Source organism: Onychostruthus taczanowskii, unplaced genomic scaffold (genome assembly GCF_017590055.1).
Source record: "Onychostruthus taczanowskii isolate IOZ18803 unplaced genomic scaffold, ASM1759005v1 scaffold6, whole genome shotgun sequence".
In the NCBI taxonomy this organism is placed as follows: Eukaryota; Metazoa; Chordata; class Aves; order Passeriformes; family Passeridae; genus Onychostruthus; species Onychostruthus taczanowskii.
Genome location: NW_024503679.1, coordinates 5,537,311 through 5,557,659, shown reverse-complemented (window position 1 = coordinate 5,557,659; position 20,349 = coordinate 5,537,311). Strand labels below are relative to the sequence as shown.

The window sequence follows — 20,349 nt, the reverse complement described above, 5'->3', positions numbered from 1 at the left end:
TAAAAATGGGGAAACATAAACCATTATATGTTTTTTAACAAACATTCAGTTCTTATGTTAGATATATATCTCCAGCATTTAATATTTTAGAGTGTTATGCTGTTACAAAATATTAGTGGAAGAAAGCTCTTCTGAAAGCAAATAATTGATTTTCAGTTGCAGAGAATAACCTGAATTTGGATCATCTAAGTGCAACGGAACATTTTATATATCCATACCATTAAAAATCTGTTAATATTTTATTTCATTAGTCCATCCCAATATTGAGTTCTTATCTGGTAACAAATTTGACTTCTCTTGCCATCTAAATTAACCTTCAGTGCCATGAAAGATCAAAAATTGCAAAGTTTAAAAAAAAATCCATCTCTAAGCTGAAGGCATTCATCCTGATAGATCCAATTTGTGGTTTTAATTTTATATACATTTATGATAATATGGTTTGTGTCTTTCTTTATCATTAATGCTTTTCCTAGGCAAAAGAGAATCTGTGCACCATAATACTGAATTACTTTGAAAAAAATCCAACAAAGCAGTGTTTGCTTTTAAAGGAGGAAACTATGTGTATAAATGACATTTGTTTCAGAATTCCAAAGGATTATCACAATAGCCTTTCATAAGAATATATGTTAACTATAGTGATGGTTAAGTGATAAAAGCTAGGACATCAAGTAACACCAAAGTATGTTTTAACTTATGAAGTGTAGGATACACTTTTGCTACAGAGGATTTTAAATCAAACTGGATACATCATCTTTGCTGGTCTTCCTTTAAACCAAAGGAATAGAAGTGATTTTAACTGCAACTAAACAAAACAAAACAAGAAAAAAACCCAACAAACAAACAAACAAAAAAAAAACACCCCCAAAAAGCAAACAAAAAACCCAACAACAAAAAATCAAAACAAAACAAAAAACCAGATGCAAATAGCAGAAACAGATTTTTGTCCTATTGTCTTTTGTTCTACTGAGTCATACAATAGAAAATGTTATGAACCACTCACAATGTGACAGTGATAGGTAAATGGAAAACTGTGTACAACGGGGAATTAATAGAAAAATTATATTGCTCATGAGTCATTGCTATGACTAAGAGAAGTAAACACCTATTGGCATCCTAACAATCTCAATTTCTTTACTATTAAGGCAATGTCTCAGAAAAGAGACCAATGCAGAGATGTAGTTAAGAGCCCAAGACTTAACATTCTTGTTGTCTTTACTGTTAAATGTAGGCTAGATCCTGGCAATAAATACTGATTTCAAACACCATGACAACGCGATGCAAAACTGATCCAAACATGAAAGCTTATATTTTGTAAGCATGGACTTCAGGCTGGTAGTCACTGCAGGCTGGCAGCTGTCTCTGCATTGCATTGCATCTGGGCTGATTTTGGCTCATTTGCAGGTTTTCATCAGCCCCTTCCTGCTCCTTTTCACTCTCGCTTCTCCGAAGTCACAGGTTCTGTTTTCCTTAGCTTTTCCTCTTTCCCCTAAAAGCAAACATATCCTTGTTTGCATACATGTGCTTTGTGTGTTGCCTGAAGCCAAGCCACTGCCTCCAGCAGTCTCAAGCCCTAGAGCTATACTTGCTCCTGCAGGATGACAGCGAGGTGTGACCATCACCCACGGACACACCAGATGTGAACCAGAAATTCTCTGCTCAAGTAGCTCCTTTCCAAGGCAACCAGCAGACAAAATTTAACACTGCTCTCCAAGCGTGGGCCTGTGTTCCCCAGGCACCAACACCTGCTCTGGGCCAGCTCCCTTCTTCCCTGCCTCCCAGGAAAGATGCTGAGCTCTCCAACTCTCACAGGGTAGAAGAGAAAGATATAAAAAATATTTTTCCTAATTTTTGTGACTTGTATAACAGTTTACAAGCAATTTCTTTTGGAAATATCTCTGTCTTGATGAGCAAACCTGCATAATAGGAAGAGCAACTGCAGTGGAGGTGGAATGTCATACTCATTTTGTGCATATGCATTTGAATGAAATGGTAAACACTTATCTGAATCACCACCACTCAGATGTCATCTTTTTCTCTCTATTTTCAGCTTGAGGGGGAGGAGACCTGCCAGAACAGAAACCCTGAAGCGATGAGCTCCAGTCAACTGCTCCCAGATTAATTATCCACCAGTGATCCCATGTTTAACACACTACTTATGGATATTTTTGCTAACAGCTCAACTCATCACAATGTTAGAGAAGAACTTTCAAGGGATTACATATTTGGGCTTTTCTTCTTTAAATACCTTGAGAGTATCCTTCTCCATATGTGTATGAAGTAGTATGTGCTATATCCTCTTTGCCAACGCCTAAAACATTGCTAAGACCAGGAGAAGCTGAAGTGTTCTGATATGGCGTGTGACTGAGCAACACTAATGCACTCCCATCTTCCCACATCTCAGTTTCACACGAGATACTCCTTATAGTGTTTCTCTCTTATTTCATTAGGAAAATGGGGATAGTAAATAATTGCTGTTATTAGCTGGTTTGAATTACTTCTGAGGTGTTCTTCATGTTCAAATACTTTTGAGTACATAGATTTTCAGTGTGTTATCCTTGGTCCACTGATTGGCTTCCAATGATCTTGAAAGTTTTGTCACTGGGAATTAATTACTGATAGTACCAAACTACACTTAATAGCACACCATCCAAGAAATGTCCACATATCTTCAGGTCTGGCTGGCATAGAAAGTAATCCCACAAGAAGGTACTTCTAAAAACCAGGTTGATTGACAAGAATGTAGGGCTTTGTGCATGCTGTAAAATTATATTTATTAATGATGAGAGTATTATCTCTGCCAAAAGCAAAGGGAAATGCAAATATCCTCCTATTATTATACAGCTACTGTTTTTGATAAAAAGCTAACCTCAGATAATTCCTAAAGCACTGAAGTAATTTAAAGTTATATGCAGCATAACAGGTCTCCAGGATTTCCTTATTAGTAAGCACTGAGATATGCTATTTTGCTTTTTCAAGACAGCCATTTTAGGCCCCTGTGTTAGTTTTGTTGCCCACAATTAATCCTTGTCAGAACAGATTTTAGTTATGCTTTTTGGTGCAAGAACCAAGAACCTTTGAGCAGGGCCTCTCAGACACAGGCACTTCATCATCATTCTCATCTATACATATGTAACAGGAAAGATGGTTTTAATTTTTCAAAGCAATTTGAAATAGAATCAAGGACAATTTTTTTTCCAGTCAGAATTAATCATTGCTTATACACAGCTTTTTAAACAACACATTTCAAAATGCCTCTTCTTGTCTCAGAGCAAGGAGGATTTGGGCATGATCCCTCTGGGAAATGATTATCGTAGCCTTGGAACAAGTGTCCTTTTGAAGTACTGATACAGGGCAGGCAAATAGAACACTCAAGGGTATTCTTGATAGGGAAAGGAGATGACCAAGTCCTTATCAGTTAATTTATAATGCAGGATAAGTTACAGTGCTGTGTTTTCCCATCCATACTAGAAACAAGAGTATTTGCAAAAAGAGAGCCCAATAGCTCTCTAAAGTAAGTATGTTGAGAAGTATTGATTGGAAGCCATTGGTAGGTTGGCTACCTGAGGAAAGCTGCAGGGACAGCTTCTCTTGATTCCCACTAGCTACCTCCTCCACACATCGCTTCAAAAACCTGAAGCTACAGATGGACTCAGCTCCAGCAGCAGTCAGGTAAATGCCCTGTTGTGTTTAGTCATCACAAAAATCCACTACCAACAAGTTAATAAGTGAACACAAGGCTATCGACCCCTGAAGAAATAAAAATGTATTTTCAGCTTCCTATGTATCTTCTTCCTACCTTCACCACATAGGAAGGCTTTAAAAGCACATTTAGCTTATTTGGTAGAATATATACACAATTTAAAAATAGTTCCATCAAAAAGTGGCCCCTTGTATGAATAGGTAGGTTAAAATGAAGCTCACAAACTGCTGAGACTCATTTCAGTCCTTGGGCCAATTTTTCAAGTACAATTTTAACATTTGACTCAAAACCCCCCTACAAACATCAGCGTATGCTTTGGATCAGTAGCATACTGCTAACATTATCTGAACGAGCAGCTTGAAAATTTTATTCTAATAGGCATCATCTAATTAGGTAGTGTGGATAGGCAAAGTTCCAATGATACATAACTTATCACAATCCACATAAAAGCAGTTTATTTAAAAGGAAGCTGACAGCAGAGAAAAGATGAGCCAGAGGGACAAAAATGGAGCCTTTTAATGATTTCAGAACTGAGGTATTACCAGATATAGAAAATGGGTAGGCAGGCCCAGGAAGAACAGACTCAGGAGGAGGCACGACAAAGCCATTGGAGAATAGATATGCAAATGTTCTAACACATTTCAAGTATTTACATCACTAGTAGGATATTTCCTATGTATCCAAAGCACATGGCAGAAATGTTATGACCTATCACGAACTATAATAGTTCAGTTATGTATTCTGCATTATATCAAGACAGTCCTTTATTTGGGGTATTTAAACACTGTGATCTGCAAGAAACAGCTGTCTTTTTAGCATAGAACGCTTTCTAAACAATTTTTTCCATGTCCTCAGTTCACTTCTGACTTATTAATCTGTTTTTCCTGAGTTTGTATTTCACCCCTTTCTCTTTTTTTTTAACAAGTTAGGTAGGAAAAGCAAAAAAACCTGAAAGATTTGCAATTTCATCAGGTAATGTTAACTATGCACTAGAAGGTGTTGGTTTGTTATAAAAGCAGTGACAAAGGCACTCAGATACTGTGAAGTAATGCTTAAAATGCCATTTGCTGGAGTGAGCACTACAAAGAGAGGATAGTTCAGACAGTTTCACATCCCTTCAGATCCCCCAGCTGTGCAGCACAGAATGGTCCTCCAATCCACACACACATCTTGCCTATGGAAGGCCAGCTTATTTAAGTTTTTACAGGATTTTCATACCAGAAAACAAGTCTGCTCACTACTTCAAAGGTCAAGCAGAAAGGATGTTCACATGAGAACATCCAGCTGCACTTTCAGATAAAAGGCAAGGACACACAAGTGGCATCATTGCCAGCACTGAGTGGGAGCTGCCTGCAGGCTCCTCTGTTATGGCTACCTGGCCAAGGTTTCCCTGCAGCCAGAGGACAAACAGCACAGCACAAGGACAGCACAGCCCAGGCCTGGGCACGTTCAGGTTAATTGTTAACTATTTTGTGGATCCCAACTCAGAAACATCTTAAGCATACAGTCAGATCCCTGCTCCTTTCTTAAGTTTGGAATCACTTCCCAGTGTTGCTCTAATTTGTAAGCCTCGCTATATAGTTTTCTTCAATTTTGTCTCCGTACCCAAGCTTAACTTGTACCATTTTTATGAGAGGGAGGAGAGCAGCAAGATCCAAGCATTGCTTAACTCTGACTGGCTTCAGATGGAGCTTCTGTCTCTTGAGCCTAGAACAGTTTCCAAAGAGGCCATTTATTCCGTGACCACATAATAATGCAGGTCTGCTCTAGAGAAGAGGTATCAGTTGCCAAAGACACTGTATGGAGTACACGAACCACTGCCTCATTTGATACACCAATCCCTAACCCCAGAGGTGGAATTCTGTTTACTGGAATACCAGCTGCATTGACACATGCAGATTGTATTTCTGGAGATGTAAAAATATTTCAAAGCAATTGCTTAGGGCTTACTCTGGATGTCTTTATTAAGCACATAAGCATTTAATAATTTGAAATCTACAAAGCTCATGATTTCAGTTCCAATATTTCTACCTTCTTAAATCTTTCCTGTTAGGACATTTCCATTCACAGATTTGTTTGCTCTTTTGATCCTTTTTATTAACCATTCAGACAAATTCTTTCAAATTTACAGCTGAGAGGTTCCAGTTAAAACCCATTATTACTTCAGGTGAATCAGCAATTTCTAAAGTATCCTTCTATTTTCTCCTACATTATATTCCACCTCATACCTTGGGAGTTTTTAATTTCATTTTTTATGACTGTGGAACATAAAGGGTGTCTGTCAATTGTTCGCTGAGAACTCTTTGTAAAGCATGTTTAGAATTCAGTGAGATATATTAATAGTATTCCTCCCATGATATGTTAAATTCATATATTTCTGATTCTCTTTCATTTATGTTGCCTTATGTCTCTGTGATAATTCTTCTTTGTTGAAGAGCCTAAAGGATTTTAGGCAAACATCAAATCTTGTCACCTGCCAACTCATCTCAGCACCTCTATAGTCTGGGATGTAGTCTAAGTCTGAACACTTTGGCAGGAAAACCTGAATATTTATCCTCTCTCAGTTTTCTGTAGCCAGTTCCTGCTCTGTGGCAATGCCTTTCCATCCTGTTCACACAGACTGTTCTAGGCACACTCATGGGTTTACACGCAATTTTAAAATCCAAATACAGGACTCCATAGATCAAAGCACACATTTCCCCTTTATGTCAGCAGCTGAAGCCACACTAACACTATCCTGTAAGAGTGCCTTACAATATGGGAAAGCAAAACCAGGCAAGCACCAATACAGTGGATGGCAACACCAGCAATGGGATGTTGTATGTCACAAGAGCAAGAGCTGGCACCCAGGCATGAAACCAACACTTGGGCTAAGTCTGACCAAGGCACCCCAGCGAGGAAGATTCACCTTCACACTCAGCTTTACTGGGCTCAGCAAGTGCAGCAAGGTTCAACTGGGCAGTTGTCATCACACAAACTACCAAGTTCTGTATTTTAGGCCAGCCCTAAAGCACATTTTCCATATAAAGAAAAAACTCCAGAAATAATTTTAATACAAAATGTTTTTATTGTTTTTGAAAACATTTAAAAAACAATTTTTGAGCACTTTCAATAAAAAAAATAACTGAAATGCTACTGCAATATTCAACTACTGTAGTCTCAGCAGTACAACAGACAACAAAACACTGGGGAAGAAGGGAGAAACTGGATTTCCTGCACTAAATGAAAATGTGGAACAGGGATTTTTCTTTCCTTATGGTGCAGTAAATAAAGCACAGTATAGTACAAGACTATTATATGATCCTCAGATGCACTGCACAAGAAACGCTTTCCTTCTTTTCAGTTCGGAAGTCAGTGCTTATTGCAATTATTTGCAAATTATTTACTTCATGAATTCTTATCATGATAAAATGATGCAAAAATGTTTTTCAACACCAGAACAATAAAAAATAATCCAAGAAAGGAACATATTCAACAATAACTAAGCTGAATTAGTTAACATAAAAAAGTAAATAACTTGTGAATAACTATGCTCACCTGGTTAACACTGAACCAGCTTCAATACAGCAAAAGAATAAAAAAAATAAAAGTGGTTACAGGAATATATCTAGTACTGTACAAGATTAAGTCATTAACACTCATGCACGTTTTGTGATCATGTATTAACATGGTGAAGCAAACTAAACTTAATTTTTCCTGCTGCAATATTCTCATGTAAGAGAATCAAAAATAGAAATATCTCATTGAGATCAATGCACATTGCTACATAAGACAATTTCACCTGTCACTTTTAATGACATTTTGCCTTTTAATAATGAAACACATTAAAAAGTTCTTTTTTTTTTCATTTTGCCTTTTTTTTTAAATCTGTGGGCCGTATTTGTTGCATTTATCCTAAGGAATGTGCCTGCCACAGGTTCAACAGAATTTTAGTGCAATATATGAACCCAGAAAGTTTGCTGGACTAACCAAGCAATCAAATTTAAAGTGTTTGCTGCAATACTGTACACAGGGTACAAATTCACTAGTTTGTATACTTTAGCAAAAACTGCTATCAAAATAATTTATTTCTTACGTTAGTAGGAAGCCAATAATGTAAACAAGGGGTCAGAACTGTCTCAAATTCAAAGTTTTGGAGTATCTGACAAAGACAGGCTTCCATTTGTTAGGATCACAGAATTTTCCTTTGGGTATTGCATACTTTGGTGTGCAGTAGTGCTCTGTCTCAATGTATCATAAAGAACTAACTAGCACTAAGTACAGGGACCTAACATTAATTATAACACCAACACACAAACATCTCTAAAATGATACATACCAATGTACAAAGCTGTGCCTGTGCCTTGGATTTTACTTGAAACAATTCTTAGCAAATTTAATACTTTTAAAATTAAACATATATTTGCTTTAAACCCACTGATTATGGAATATTTCTGCTAATTAAGTCACATGTTAGGCCCAATGTAATGCTTGCATTTAAAGAGAATTTTAAACGCACTTTTAAAAACCTTTGGTGATGGCTGCATAATTTAGAATGAATCAACTTTAAATCTACTTTTGCTTTTGTGAGAAATCTTCTTAAAAAAACTAGCAGTTAGGCTAAACCTTCCTTCCCCCAAGCACTCCTCAGTGTCAGTGTCTGCGACCCGAGGTGAGGCCAGCCCACCGTGGAACAGGGCTGCTGCAGCAGCCAGGCAGCTCCTCCCAAGCTGGCTCCGAGTCAGAGTCACACAAGAGCTGAACTGAAGGGTCCCTCTCCCTTCATCCAAGCAGGTTTCACCTATTCACAGTAGTGCTGGCACTTCACACAGGGTCAGGAAACAGAACCAAAAGGTGCTGAGTATCTCTCAGACCCATCCTCCTACCAGGGTGAGAGGATGTTCAACACATCCTATCAAAAGGCCATGGGCAAGTACAGGATTCTAGCCCTGCCTTCTGCAACTTTAGTCTACAAGAAAAATGGTTCAAGTCTTACTGACAGACACCTGGCAGGACAACAAGCAGAAGGTTACTGTGCAGCTTTTAGTCTCCTCCCCATCGCCTTGGAAGAGTCATTTGGTCTTAAAGCAGACCACATTATCACAACATCCTTGTGCTTCAAGGAGGGATCAGAACTCTCCAGGTTCGCTCCTGATGAAGTAGCAAAACTTCTGATGCAAGCAGTGAAATCAGGCCCCTGTCAGGTGCTATTACTTAGCACACCTGTTTGTCCTTGCAGAAGAATCGATAAACTGGTGATGAATTGGGGCAAGGGCAAGAGAAGCCATGATATACCAGCACCTCCAGTGCCAATGCAGCAGCACAAGTTGAATCAGCACTGCCAAAAAAACCGACCAGTACTGGGATCTCGAGTCATTTACAAAAACTGAAGAAACAGAAGACCACCAAGTCACTTAAAGAAAAACACTAATCATGTGAAAAATTTGAGCATCTTCCCTTAGAGAAATCTAGGGGGGGTTTACTGAACCTTCCCCTTTGTAAATTTATGACCACTCATCAAAGAAATGCAAAAGAAGAAAATTTTTCCTGCTCTATATTCTGCTTTCTGTCAGGTCACAGGAAAAGTAATCCATTTTAAAGGATAGTATTGTAGCATACTCAATGCACCACTTCTTTTGTAAAATCTGCCTCTGCAAGTCCTCTTTCTAGCATCAAGACCATAGCTGGGTAAATGCCTCTCTCTTTTGAACATTTTATCAGCATGTATGCCATGCTGATAAAACAAAAGGTATTTTTGGTTTGAGTGAACCAGTGAGACAGGAGTCTAATTCTCATTTTCCAGAGGAGCAGCATTTTTTTCCTTCAAAAAAAAAAAAACCAGATTCATCAACCCTGTCAAATCACTTTTGAAAACTGAATTCGGGCTTCTAAAACAGTAAGTACTTTTAAAAGAAGTTTTACCAAAAGAATGATCACATGTCTTACTGTGTATCTGTAAAGTGCCTGGCAGTATTATGGCTCTATGAAATATTTTTAGATTAACCACATTTTCTAATATTTTAATAGTCTTTTGTTTGAGAGAAAGAGGGCAAGCAAGAAAGACAGAAAGGCTCAACCTACTGAAATAGAGAAAAAATAACATCTTCCTGTGCCCTCCACTAGGTTAGGAAAGAGCAAACTTAAAAAAAAAGGAACTTTTAGAAACAGTATTTTAATGAGCTCCAGCAGCTCTCTGTTAAAAAAAAAAAAAAAAAGGAAAAAAAAGGGAAAATATCATGTTCATTCTCTAGCATTGATACACAGTACCTATCACTTTAAAATACAGGGGTTATGCCTAGATTAAATCTCAGTGCTCAAAATCTTTTTGCATTAATTTTACCTAATATAAAAACATTGACATGAGAACTAAAATATCAAGTATGTAATGAATATTAATGGATAAAGTAACTACATAGATTTATTTCTCTTAAATAAAAAAAATTAGTGCATCTTTTTCCTTGATCATTCCTGTTAGCTTTTCCCATCTCTGTGTTTTACTGGAGATGCCAATGGCACCAATGCTACAGAGATTTCCTGAAGTTCACCATCGAGCAGCGCTCCAGACAGCTACACAATGATCAGGCATCTGCATGTCACTTGTACCCACTCCCACCACCTTACCTTCAGGCACCCTGCATTTCAAACCTGGATGACAAAGGTCAGTAAAGATCACCTACTAAGAAGTAACAACCAATAGAAAGTATGGAAAGCCTACTAACAAGCTTGAATTAAAACCCTCCCAAAGCATCAACCATAGCTGTCATCACTGGCTGCCATTAACTACTTCTTTATTTGCTAAAACAAGAAATGTTGAATGGGAAACACTCCAAAATTCAAATTTTAATACTGGCTCTTTGATAGCCCATCACCTTCAGAGATTTGTTTAAAATTGGTAAGACTGCCTTTTCCTTACTGAAGAATGAGCAACAGGTACAGCAAACTTTTTTTAAAAATGCCACAATACATAGCAAGTGTTTCTGCTGCGGGAGGCACTTCCATTAAGACAAATACAATACGTCTGTCTTTTAGATACAGTGTGCTACATACATATTATAAAACAAGATTAACCCAACATTTCAACAGCAGGATGATCCTTACTCTCCATCCACTCAAAACCTGATGCAGTCATTGAGTTAATGGATTCATTGCAGATTTGTTGAAACAAAGGGTCATTTTTTAATTCCTCCAGTGTAGCATCATCATCTTGTCCCTGCTGACGACCTGGATCAAACAGTAGATTTGTGTCTAAAGTGTTCAGATCGTTAATGCTGCCTGAGAGCTCGGAAGACAACCTGATGTCGCTGGGAAAGACAGATGCAACGTTATTGAGATCTGATGCCACCTGATTCACCAGCTGCTGGTTTGTTGGCAGACTGTCCTCCCCTAAAAGGTCTTTTACAGTGCTGCTAAAATCTAATTGCTGCTCTCCGATGTCTGATTGTGCTTGGTTATCTCCAGAAGAAAAACTGATCTGATCGGTGCTGCTATTTTTTGTGAGGTAACTTGGTGTTTGGAATTCATAAACTGAAGTGCTGGAATTGATCATACTTTGTGGGTTGGCACTAGGAAAAGCGGTGGATGTCTCCAAAATCTGAGTGAGATTCATCCTGGCTGTGTAATTTGAGGGCATGTTGTTCATTCCCAAACCTCTCACTGCATCGTCACTATCAGAATCAAGTTTGTTTAACAACACACTGGTTATTTTTTTAGTGTTTGTTTGTTTCTGAAGAGACGGGAAGGCCGTCTGCATCATCACAGTCAACGGGACTGACTGGCTTCTCTGTGCTATGTTATTGGCACTGGTGTCTGCATGGATATTAGCAAATACATTGTGAACTTCGGGAGTCACTGGACTTCCAAAAGGTGTCAGATTAGAACGTGGTATATTTGACACAGGGTAAACAGTGCTTCCACTGAGATTACGCTGGCGATGGACAGCAGGGCTCACACTCCGGCACCTCAGACTGTTGTTGAGAGATGAACCAGTTGCTTTGTTGTCCAAAGGAGCAGGAACAGCAAAGCCCTCCTGCTTGGTAGTGCTACTGACAGGGGCTGCCTGGTGCTGCACAGGTGAAACAGGAGTCACGCGACCAAAGTGAGTGTCGTGGTGGCGCGGCTGAGACTGGTATGACTGGCCGGGAACTGCAAAAGCGTGAGGTTTCCTGAAGCGATCTTCCACCAGCTCCTGGTAGCTTGTGAGGATGCCATGGTTTGCAACTGAGGAATTCCCAACCCCACTGTAGCCATTATTCATCCACTCGAGCTTGGTTTTGTCAGGATGGGTAGCCATAGGCCGCTGCATTGGCTTCACAGGGCTACTTGATATGATGCTGGCATCGTGGTAAGCCATACTAGAGCTGATGGGAGTAAATGCAAATGGGTTTCGGCATTCCACAGGACTTGGAGGGACACTGCTGCTGCAGTTGGAATGGGGTGTGCCAATGGGCGTGTGCCGGCTGCTTCCTAGGGCACTGTCTACAGGAGTTGTCTGAGCCAGCCTTGAACAAGGGCTCTCTCTTGACATGTTCTGAGATCCAGCAATCATTTCGGAGGTGGGTGTTGGAGTGGGGGTGGGAGTGGGAGTCGGGGTGGGAGTGGGGGTGGGAGTGTGAATTGGAGTGCTGTTGTTATGGATCGAATGGTAAAAGTGCGTGCTGCTTGGATGAGATGATACGGGAGCTCCTTGAGCTGCAGCCTGACTCTGAAGTGCCATTCCTAGACAACCACTATAAGGATGAGAATTATTCATGGACATTTGTTCCTCCATGAGCACTAGCTCCTCCACAATGCTGTCCTGGGTAAGGTCGTCATCAAATGAAAAGAAGTTTTCATTTGACTGAGGGACTGTATGCTCAAACTCTTTCAGCTCAGACTGCAGAGGTAACTGATTTGAAGACTGTGCTTGTATTTGATCCAAGGAGTCCTGGATCTGGCTCTGTAACTGCTGGCTGTACACATCCTGCTGCATACCTTCGCAGTGCACCGGCTCCCACGCGGACTCCTGTAAGTCACTAGAGCCAGAGTGCCCAGCAATAGTCATAACACTGATGTCTTGCTGCTGATCACAATTCACAGATGCAAAGTCAGAGGTTTTGGTGATATGGTGCCATGTATTTGGGTTAAAGCTGCCATCAGATTTTGAATCATTTTCTATGATAAACAAGTTTCCTTCCAATTTTACTTTTATATCTGGAGATGATGCTGATGCAAGCTGCTGTTCTAAAGCAGGATCACAGGTATTTAAATTGGTGCTCAAAGAAAGGTCTGTTGCTAAGTTTGCGGCAGCTGTAGGAGGTACAGGTACTGTCACGGGTACCTTGATGGGAACTTGAGCAAGCGTTGCTGTATTGTCACTGTTAGCTAATGATCCAACCTTCAGAGCCTTCTTAACATTGTTAGCCTTTTGACCCTCCACAGCATTACCAGCTGCAAACTGCTCCACTAGTGGCTTCTTTACAGGTGGTAACTGGGAATCCTGAAGTGTGGAAGGTTGTCGCTTTCTTGGACTTTTAGTGCATGTTTTGTCTTTAATCATAGACTCACCAGTAGGAGGTGAATTGATGCTGGTGCTGGACAAGTTTTGACTGGCAACTGTGAGCTTAAGAGTGCTTTGATTATTGCCTGCTGAAGAAACTGGTGTGATTTCATCAGACTGTGTCTTATATTTGGTCCCTGCTTCTTCAGCTTCCTGATCACAGCTCTTACCTGGTTTTAGTTCCATGACATCATCCGTTGAAACCTTTAAGGCTGCAACCTCAAAATTAATTAGCTGTGCAGGAGGCAGGTCAGGGGTTGCCTTTATGGATTTAGACACGTCAGAACTCTCTTGGCCCTGTGCAGAGTTCTCATCCAGCAATGCTTCTGGTTCTGTTTTGATCTTGACTGCAGGTGTAGCTGCAGCAGTGCTAGGCTTGGATCCTGGAGACTGAAGTGAGACAACAGATCCATTTTTGATCTGTGGACCAGTCCTCCCTTCTTCCACTGCTCCTGCACTAGTGCTAACTGAAGGCGTCTGTTTGACGGGCACACTACTGCTGCTCGGGGCAAGAGATATTGCTGTCATTTTTACCACGTTTAAGGAATTCACATGTGGAGCTGGCACAACAGTCTTGATTGGGCTACTGGTAAATAGCACCGTGGTGGGAGAGCGGATGGTGAGAGCACTGGTGTTTGCTGGCTTGGGTAAAATCTGCGGGTAGCGATGCCGGGCAGAGCGGTCACCAACGGGGCTAGCGGGAACATTCTGGGGAGTCTTTGGTGGCTGCTTGACTGATTGCATGTGCTGAGTGACCACCTGAACATTGAGTGGCAGGACCTTGCTATCAGACGATCCCATAGGACTTGGAGAAGTCACCAACTGCCTGGTTCTTGGCACCTGTAAAGAGAGAAAATGAAAAGGTGTGGTAACGAAACGAGAGGTCCCCGTGCCCACACATGACCTCAGCCCCAAGCATTTCAAAGGTCTTCTGCTAATGAAAGGGTCATTCTCTTACAATCCTTCACCACCTGGGACAAAAAGACTGACACACAAAGGCTAAAGAGGAGAGGATGTGTTCAAAATACTGCTCATTGTTAAGGTTTCAAAAGTGAGTTAAATACCAACTCACTATCCAGCAGAAAAACTGGCTTGCCTATCAAAATGAACAGCACAGTGAACATCTTAACACCAAATAACCTTCCTGTACTCCCTAGCTCAATTTCATAAGGCTGAAAGACAAAAATGTTCTGTATTGCAGACATTAATTCAAAACAAAATTGTACCTGTCACTAAATGCACTGGGCCAATGAAAAGCAATTTAGATTCCATATTAGGGCCTCAGTGACCCACACAAGTGGTGTCAGCTCTCTCATCTGGTTAAACTTCATGTCAAGGCTCACTTTAATGACTTCAAAGATGAACTTGGCCTATGCACCATGATCAGAATTCTGCTGCCTCTGTATCAACCCTATAAATAATGTGCTATAGCACAAACCAGACAGAAAAGCATCGAGGCACCCAAGCCTGTAAATGGAAACTGTTCTAATCCACTGACACCACTGCTTAGTTCCTGGCAATGTACAACCTTTTCATGGGGTGGAATCTCTAGAAAGTTGCTGCAGAGCATTACCGGTATGGGGCTGGGGACAGCAGCCACAACAATGCCAATAGGTGGAGGGGACAGAATGGCAGGACTTCCATTAGATATACTGGTCACACCGTTGGTTGCAGCGCCTTCTGTTTTCTTTACTGGAGACTCTCCTGGCAAAGGAGACTGCAGTTTCTGTTCTTGCTGCTTCTTCTGGATCTTACGCTGCAGCTGCTGCTTAGCATCAACAGGAGATGGCAGAGTTTTCACTTGTGGTTGAAAAGAATTACTTTCAGCAGTAGGTATAAAAGCTGAGGGCTGGGGGATCCCTTTTATTCCTGAAAACAAAAGAAAGAGAATGAAATACAACCAAACATACCCTGTCTGCTGTGGTGCCACTTCTACACCTAAAAGAGATTATCTGGCAGGCATCTCCAAAACCATTCTGGGAACACCTCCTCCATGAGTTGCTCCCATCCACTTCATGTTTAAATCTATTCAGCTTCAGTTTATTCCCACATTTGTGGCAAAAACTCTGTCTTTTAGACAAGCTGGGCATTAGTTGCTCAAAACTCTGTATGGGCCTCTTGTGAGGCCCATATGTGAAATGGCAATTTGTGTGTCAGCACAATCTCAGCCCCGTGCACTTCACTGGACTGGCAGCAGAGGGCGGCGGGCACGTTTCAGATGAGCCTTTAAAAACCAGCACCTGCCATGGTTTTGTTACCTGTTTTTCTACCTGTTTTAAATGAAAAATGCTTCCAGAAAGGTGTGGGTCTGTGTCACAGAGGAACAGCTTTGAGTATATGATATTATCTAATGGCCAAGGCATTAAATATAGCGCATCTAATATCAGAATGGATCAAAACCTCTGTGTGATCAAGGATAATGGGGGAAAATGGCAAAAGGACAAGTGGTCATGAAAAAAAAATAAGAAAAAGTTGAAAAAACAATAGAAATTAGAATGGGAGAACATGTTTTTCTGGAGAAATTACTTTGCTGATTACAAAGCAGGCAAGTGCCGCTTTCATGGAGAAAACAGACTTAGTGTGCTCTGTGCAGTTAGTACTAATTTCCCTTATAAAATCCCATCACATTTATGATCTTCTGTTTATTAACAGTCAAGAGGATTAGCATGCTCTTTAGAGACCAAATAACCTTGCTGAACTACCCCTTTAGAAATGCTTTAATATTGTTTAATTTACACTTTGAGGTAACAGAGTTTTAAAATTACTCCTAATTACAAATTAATCAATACCATTTTACTACATTACTAGTTTTACTGACACTAATTTTACAATACTAAACCCAAGTATCTGATGGCCAGCACATGCTTAGGAATTGTGATCTGGAAGGCCACTCTCTCAGCAGCACTCTGCATGTACCACGAGAAGCTGAATGTCACAACATGCCTCCACTTCCACAATTTCTTCTTCACAGAGCAGTGAAATGCCCAAATATATTGCAATTACTGGCACACACTTCTCCTATATGGGCAAGAAATATTGATAAGAAAAAAAAAAAACCTAAAACTTTTCTTTGAGGGTAAAAGCTGTTTTTTTCTCAGTTAATGCACAGAGACCCTGCAGTTCCCTGCAAGAAGAATGGAATTATTTTTGTCGTGCTAGGAAGAACCTCTTTTAAAATGACCATCCAAGCCATAAAGGCATGCACTAGAAGTAGCTGCCCTTTTCCTTGAAGGAAACCATCTTCCTTGAAGGAAGTGAGAAGGGGAAGATACAAGAGTTGAAGAGCTGTCCATACACTGAGTGTCCCTTCTAGCAGCATGGCAAGCAGAACCAATGCAGCCAAGGTGTTAGGTCACAATGGAGCATACAAGCAGTAAAACCCACCACTGCCACCTGTCAGGTCCAAGCTGGAATAAAGGAAAGAGAGCTGGAAGGAAAAAGAACATGATCCAGAAGGGGATCACCTGAACACCACTTTCCATTTAAAACTGTCTCAACAGGTTGGCCTTGATCTGAAGACAAGTCTATTTAGCTTGATAGGCCTAGTCAGAACTTCTCAGAGGCAAGTCTGGGGGCATGTTGTGCACCTGCATTTTCCTTCTCACCCTTCAATTTTGTAATTTACTTTATCTACAGACACCAAAACACACTAAATTATTAAGTGACTGATTTTGAGCATGCAGAAGAAAACAAAACACACCAAAAAAATCTGCTCTTGACAGAAAATTGTTTCCAAACTAGGGCAAGTTAGCATATAGAAACACAGCTACTCCAGCAGTCGATCTACAAACCAGCACTGTAGAAGCACCAAACTCCTGTTCTAGCCAAATATGTAAGTTCAGCATGATTACTCACACACCCTGAAGCTCACACATCCTGAAGTGCTTTAAAAGACCAGGATCCTCACCAGAGGAGGGTCACCATCGAAACCTGAGACCAGTGCTGATTTTCAGATCTTTACCCAGACTACCAGCAAAACCAGTAATTTTCAGCAATGTGACTAAAATCACATAAATGAATGCTGAATGCTCAGAGTCAGTGTTAAAGTTTGCCCTGAAGAGAAGTGCTTTCTCAAACCAAGCTGTTACTACTCCCTGCAGGAAGATCCCCCATTTCAACATTCAGCATTATCTCATTACCTGCTGGTGCCCCTGCCATTACTGTTAAAGCTGCCATTGACTTGGTACCAATATAGTGACTTTTGACAAGGAAACGAGCCAATTCCAAGACTGTATCAAAAGGCTGGCTCAGCACTTTCTGGGCCCATTCACAAACAAGCCGGCAGGCTGCAGAGACGACTTCCTCATCGGCACTTTGCAGCTGCCCCGATGGCTCTGCTCCATCCAACTAAACCAAACAAACAGAGGAGGAAAGGTTACTTTCATTAATAAGGGTCATTAAGGCATGAAAACAAAAATCGAAAGCAAATTATTATCCGAATCACACCAGAAGTTGGAGTAGTGTGTTCACAGTTTTACATGAAATTACGAGAATGAGATCACAAAATCAGTATCTTTCAAAATTAGATGTCTTAACGATAACCTGTGGGTTGTTCCCAAAGGCATTATATGGAATTGACATTTCTGGAAGGAAATCACAGACAGAATCCTAATATTTGGAGCACCAACAATTGATTTCTCCTGTACCCAGCGTCTTGTCAATTTAGTAGTCACTATTACCCAGGAACTGCTTCTTTCACTGGGGTATCTCTTCCTGAGCACTGACTTAAAAAATACAGTAAAAACTAAACAGAATCAGAGTTTAAAATATGTATACAGTGAATAGGAACACTGTGAACATCTACCTCACTTCCTAAATTAGTTTAAGAGTATCGCAATTCATTGTGAACTTTACAGAAAAAAACATTAAACAACGATTCAGAATATAAGAATCATAAAGACAAATCTTTAAAGCTGCACAGATCTTCACTTTTGAAGAGTTTTGAAAAGTTCTGACAGAAAGACAGCATAATAAATGCTAACTTGCAGAAATATATATAAATAAGCAAATATTTTTCATACCCCATCTCCAGTTTTATGAAAGTCAAGGTTGGGCAGTGTTGGCATATGCACAAAAGCCTTCTTCCTCAGTCCACTGTAGCAATATGTGAACAACAATTAAGGTCTACACTGTCTGATTGTTAGCTGAGGGATAGGAGAGAAGAGCAGTAATTCCTCTGATAACCCTCATAAGCTTCAAAAGCAAACTCAAAACAGAACTAAGAACTCCTGTCATTAGCATGATCTCACAGCCAGTCAGAATCAAAAGTCTATCAAAGGCTGCATTCTTGGCCAGGTCACTGGGTTTGTCAATCCATGCAGAGATACTGGGTATGATTAATTTAATTTGATGACTTAGAACAAGCACTAAACCATTCCAGGCAGCCTCAATTAGCTACTCAACATTCAAATCATTAACATAAATTTTGACTAAACTCTCTTTCTAAAACAAGATGGGAGAATTAACAACAACAACAAAAAGTTAATCACTATTAAAAAAATGCATTCTCAAACTTAGGTTCTACTTTGTTTCTTCTCCTGAAGGACCTCCTCAAACTGAAGTTTCCCAGGACAAGATAAAGTGCCCGATGAGTGCATTTCTTCCTAAGATTTCACACTACTTTTGAGGCACTCTCTCCTTATCCATGATAATTTTTCTGTAGAAATATAAAGACCCAGACTTTTTCTTACACCAATCTCATCAAATCGGTACACAAAAATATGCTCCCTTCAGTATTTGTACTCACTTGTTTATAGGTCTAACAATCAAATCAGCCTTTTTTTTTTTCCTCTCCACAGCATCAGTCTGGGAGCTCACACACAGTGTCTTTTCTCCATGATACACAAATCCTCTCCAGGATCACTAATTTTTCACATTCTGTAAACATGTCTGTATTATTTCCTAGGCCCTGTAGTTTGCAATTGCTTGCATTAACCTGGATGGAGTATAGTTACAGTACAAGAAATCTAAGGAGCCTGGGAATTATGGTAGGTGTGAGACAAGGTCACATTTTGATCATTCTGAATTAGAAACATTGGAAATAGAGCTTAAAGAGATCCCCTGGGTCAAGCTACAATTACATCGTATGAGTTCTTCCTGAACACTTCTCTAGCTCTATTCAATCATGAGCACTAAGTTTCAGATTTCACTGCTAGATAATCCAACACTGTATTTTATGAAACAGTTTAACTGACACATAACTTCTCCATTTACTACAGCGTGGAAGGTTTTTTCCCTCAATGGAAGACGAGCAATTCTGGGCTGCCTGCTAGCATTTAATTCTCTAAGTGCATGCTTCAAGTGAGACCTGGCAAAGGCCAGTACCACAGCACATCCATATCATTACTGTTACTTCTTTTGAGTGGCTTTTAATTAAGGCCTATGAACCTCAATGCCTTTTAGCCTTTTCATGCTCTCCCTCCCCCACTTACTGCAGGGGCTTTGCCTACCCAGCACATCAGGACGCAGTGAGAGTCAGCCCTGGGGAATGCAGCAGGCAGGACATTACTTCACCATGGCTTCTAAGGCCTCTCATGGGAAGGTACAATTCTCAGCTCAGAAAAGAAAAAATTCCGACTGATGAAAAAACTGGTCTGAAAATCACTAACAGTTTTGGTTCCTTTATTCCAATATCTCTCTTTGCACTAAATTACAAAATTTTTTTGATGCCTTGCTGTTGTGACAATTCAGTATCAGAACCTAAATTTAAATACTTGTTTCCAAAGTTATATCTTGCAACCTAACACTACTGCAACTAGTAATTTTTAAAGAACGTTGGAAAAGCATCGGCATTTTTTATTCAACATTACTTCTACATTTAGCCGGTAGTTAAGCCACAACGACAGATGTTCTCCAGGCAAGAGCAGAACAAGTTACTGAGAAGCGTTCTAGCAAAGGATATTTTGATTTGCCTCTTGTGCCTAGACGACGGGCCTTCATATTTGGAAAGACATTTTTCATGATCTTTCCAAAATCAGCAGCACTTAATGGGTGGTAGCCAAGATTGTCACAATAGCTCCTGCAACAAAGAGAAAGAAAGCGTGAATGGAATCGTAGTTAATACCAGAGGCCAGCCTGCATGCTAGACTCCAAAGGTTTTCAAAAGAAAACACTTATCCCCGTCCATATTTAGAAC

The 20,349-nt window shown here is 40.2% G+C and overlaps 1 protein-coding gene across 1 annotated transcript in view; it reads right to left on the bottom strand.

Moving 5' to 3' along the window:
• Positions 1-6,747: 6,747 nt before the first annotated feature.
• Positions 6,748-20,349, bottom strand: part of RFX7 (regulatory factor X7) — a 49,412-nt gene continuing 35,810 nt past the window's right edge. Inside the window, exons 5-9 of the mRNA XM_041418653.1 lie at positions 20,116-20,232; positions 18,236-18,320; positions 17,354-17,561; positions 14,788-15,083; positions 6,748-14,054 (exon numbers count right to left, since the gene is read on the bottom strand). Of these exons, the coding sequence (XP_041274587.1) occupies positions 10,743-14,054; positions 14,788-15,083; positions 17,354-17,561; positions 18,236-18,320; positions 20,116-20,232 (4,018 nt within the window). The 3' untranslated portion in view covers positions 6,748-10,742. The remainder of the gene's footprint in view (positions 14,055-14,787; positions 15,084-17,353; positions 17,562-18,235; positions 18,321-20,115; positions 20,233-20,349) is intronic.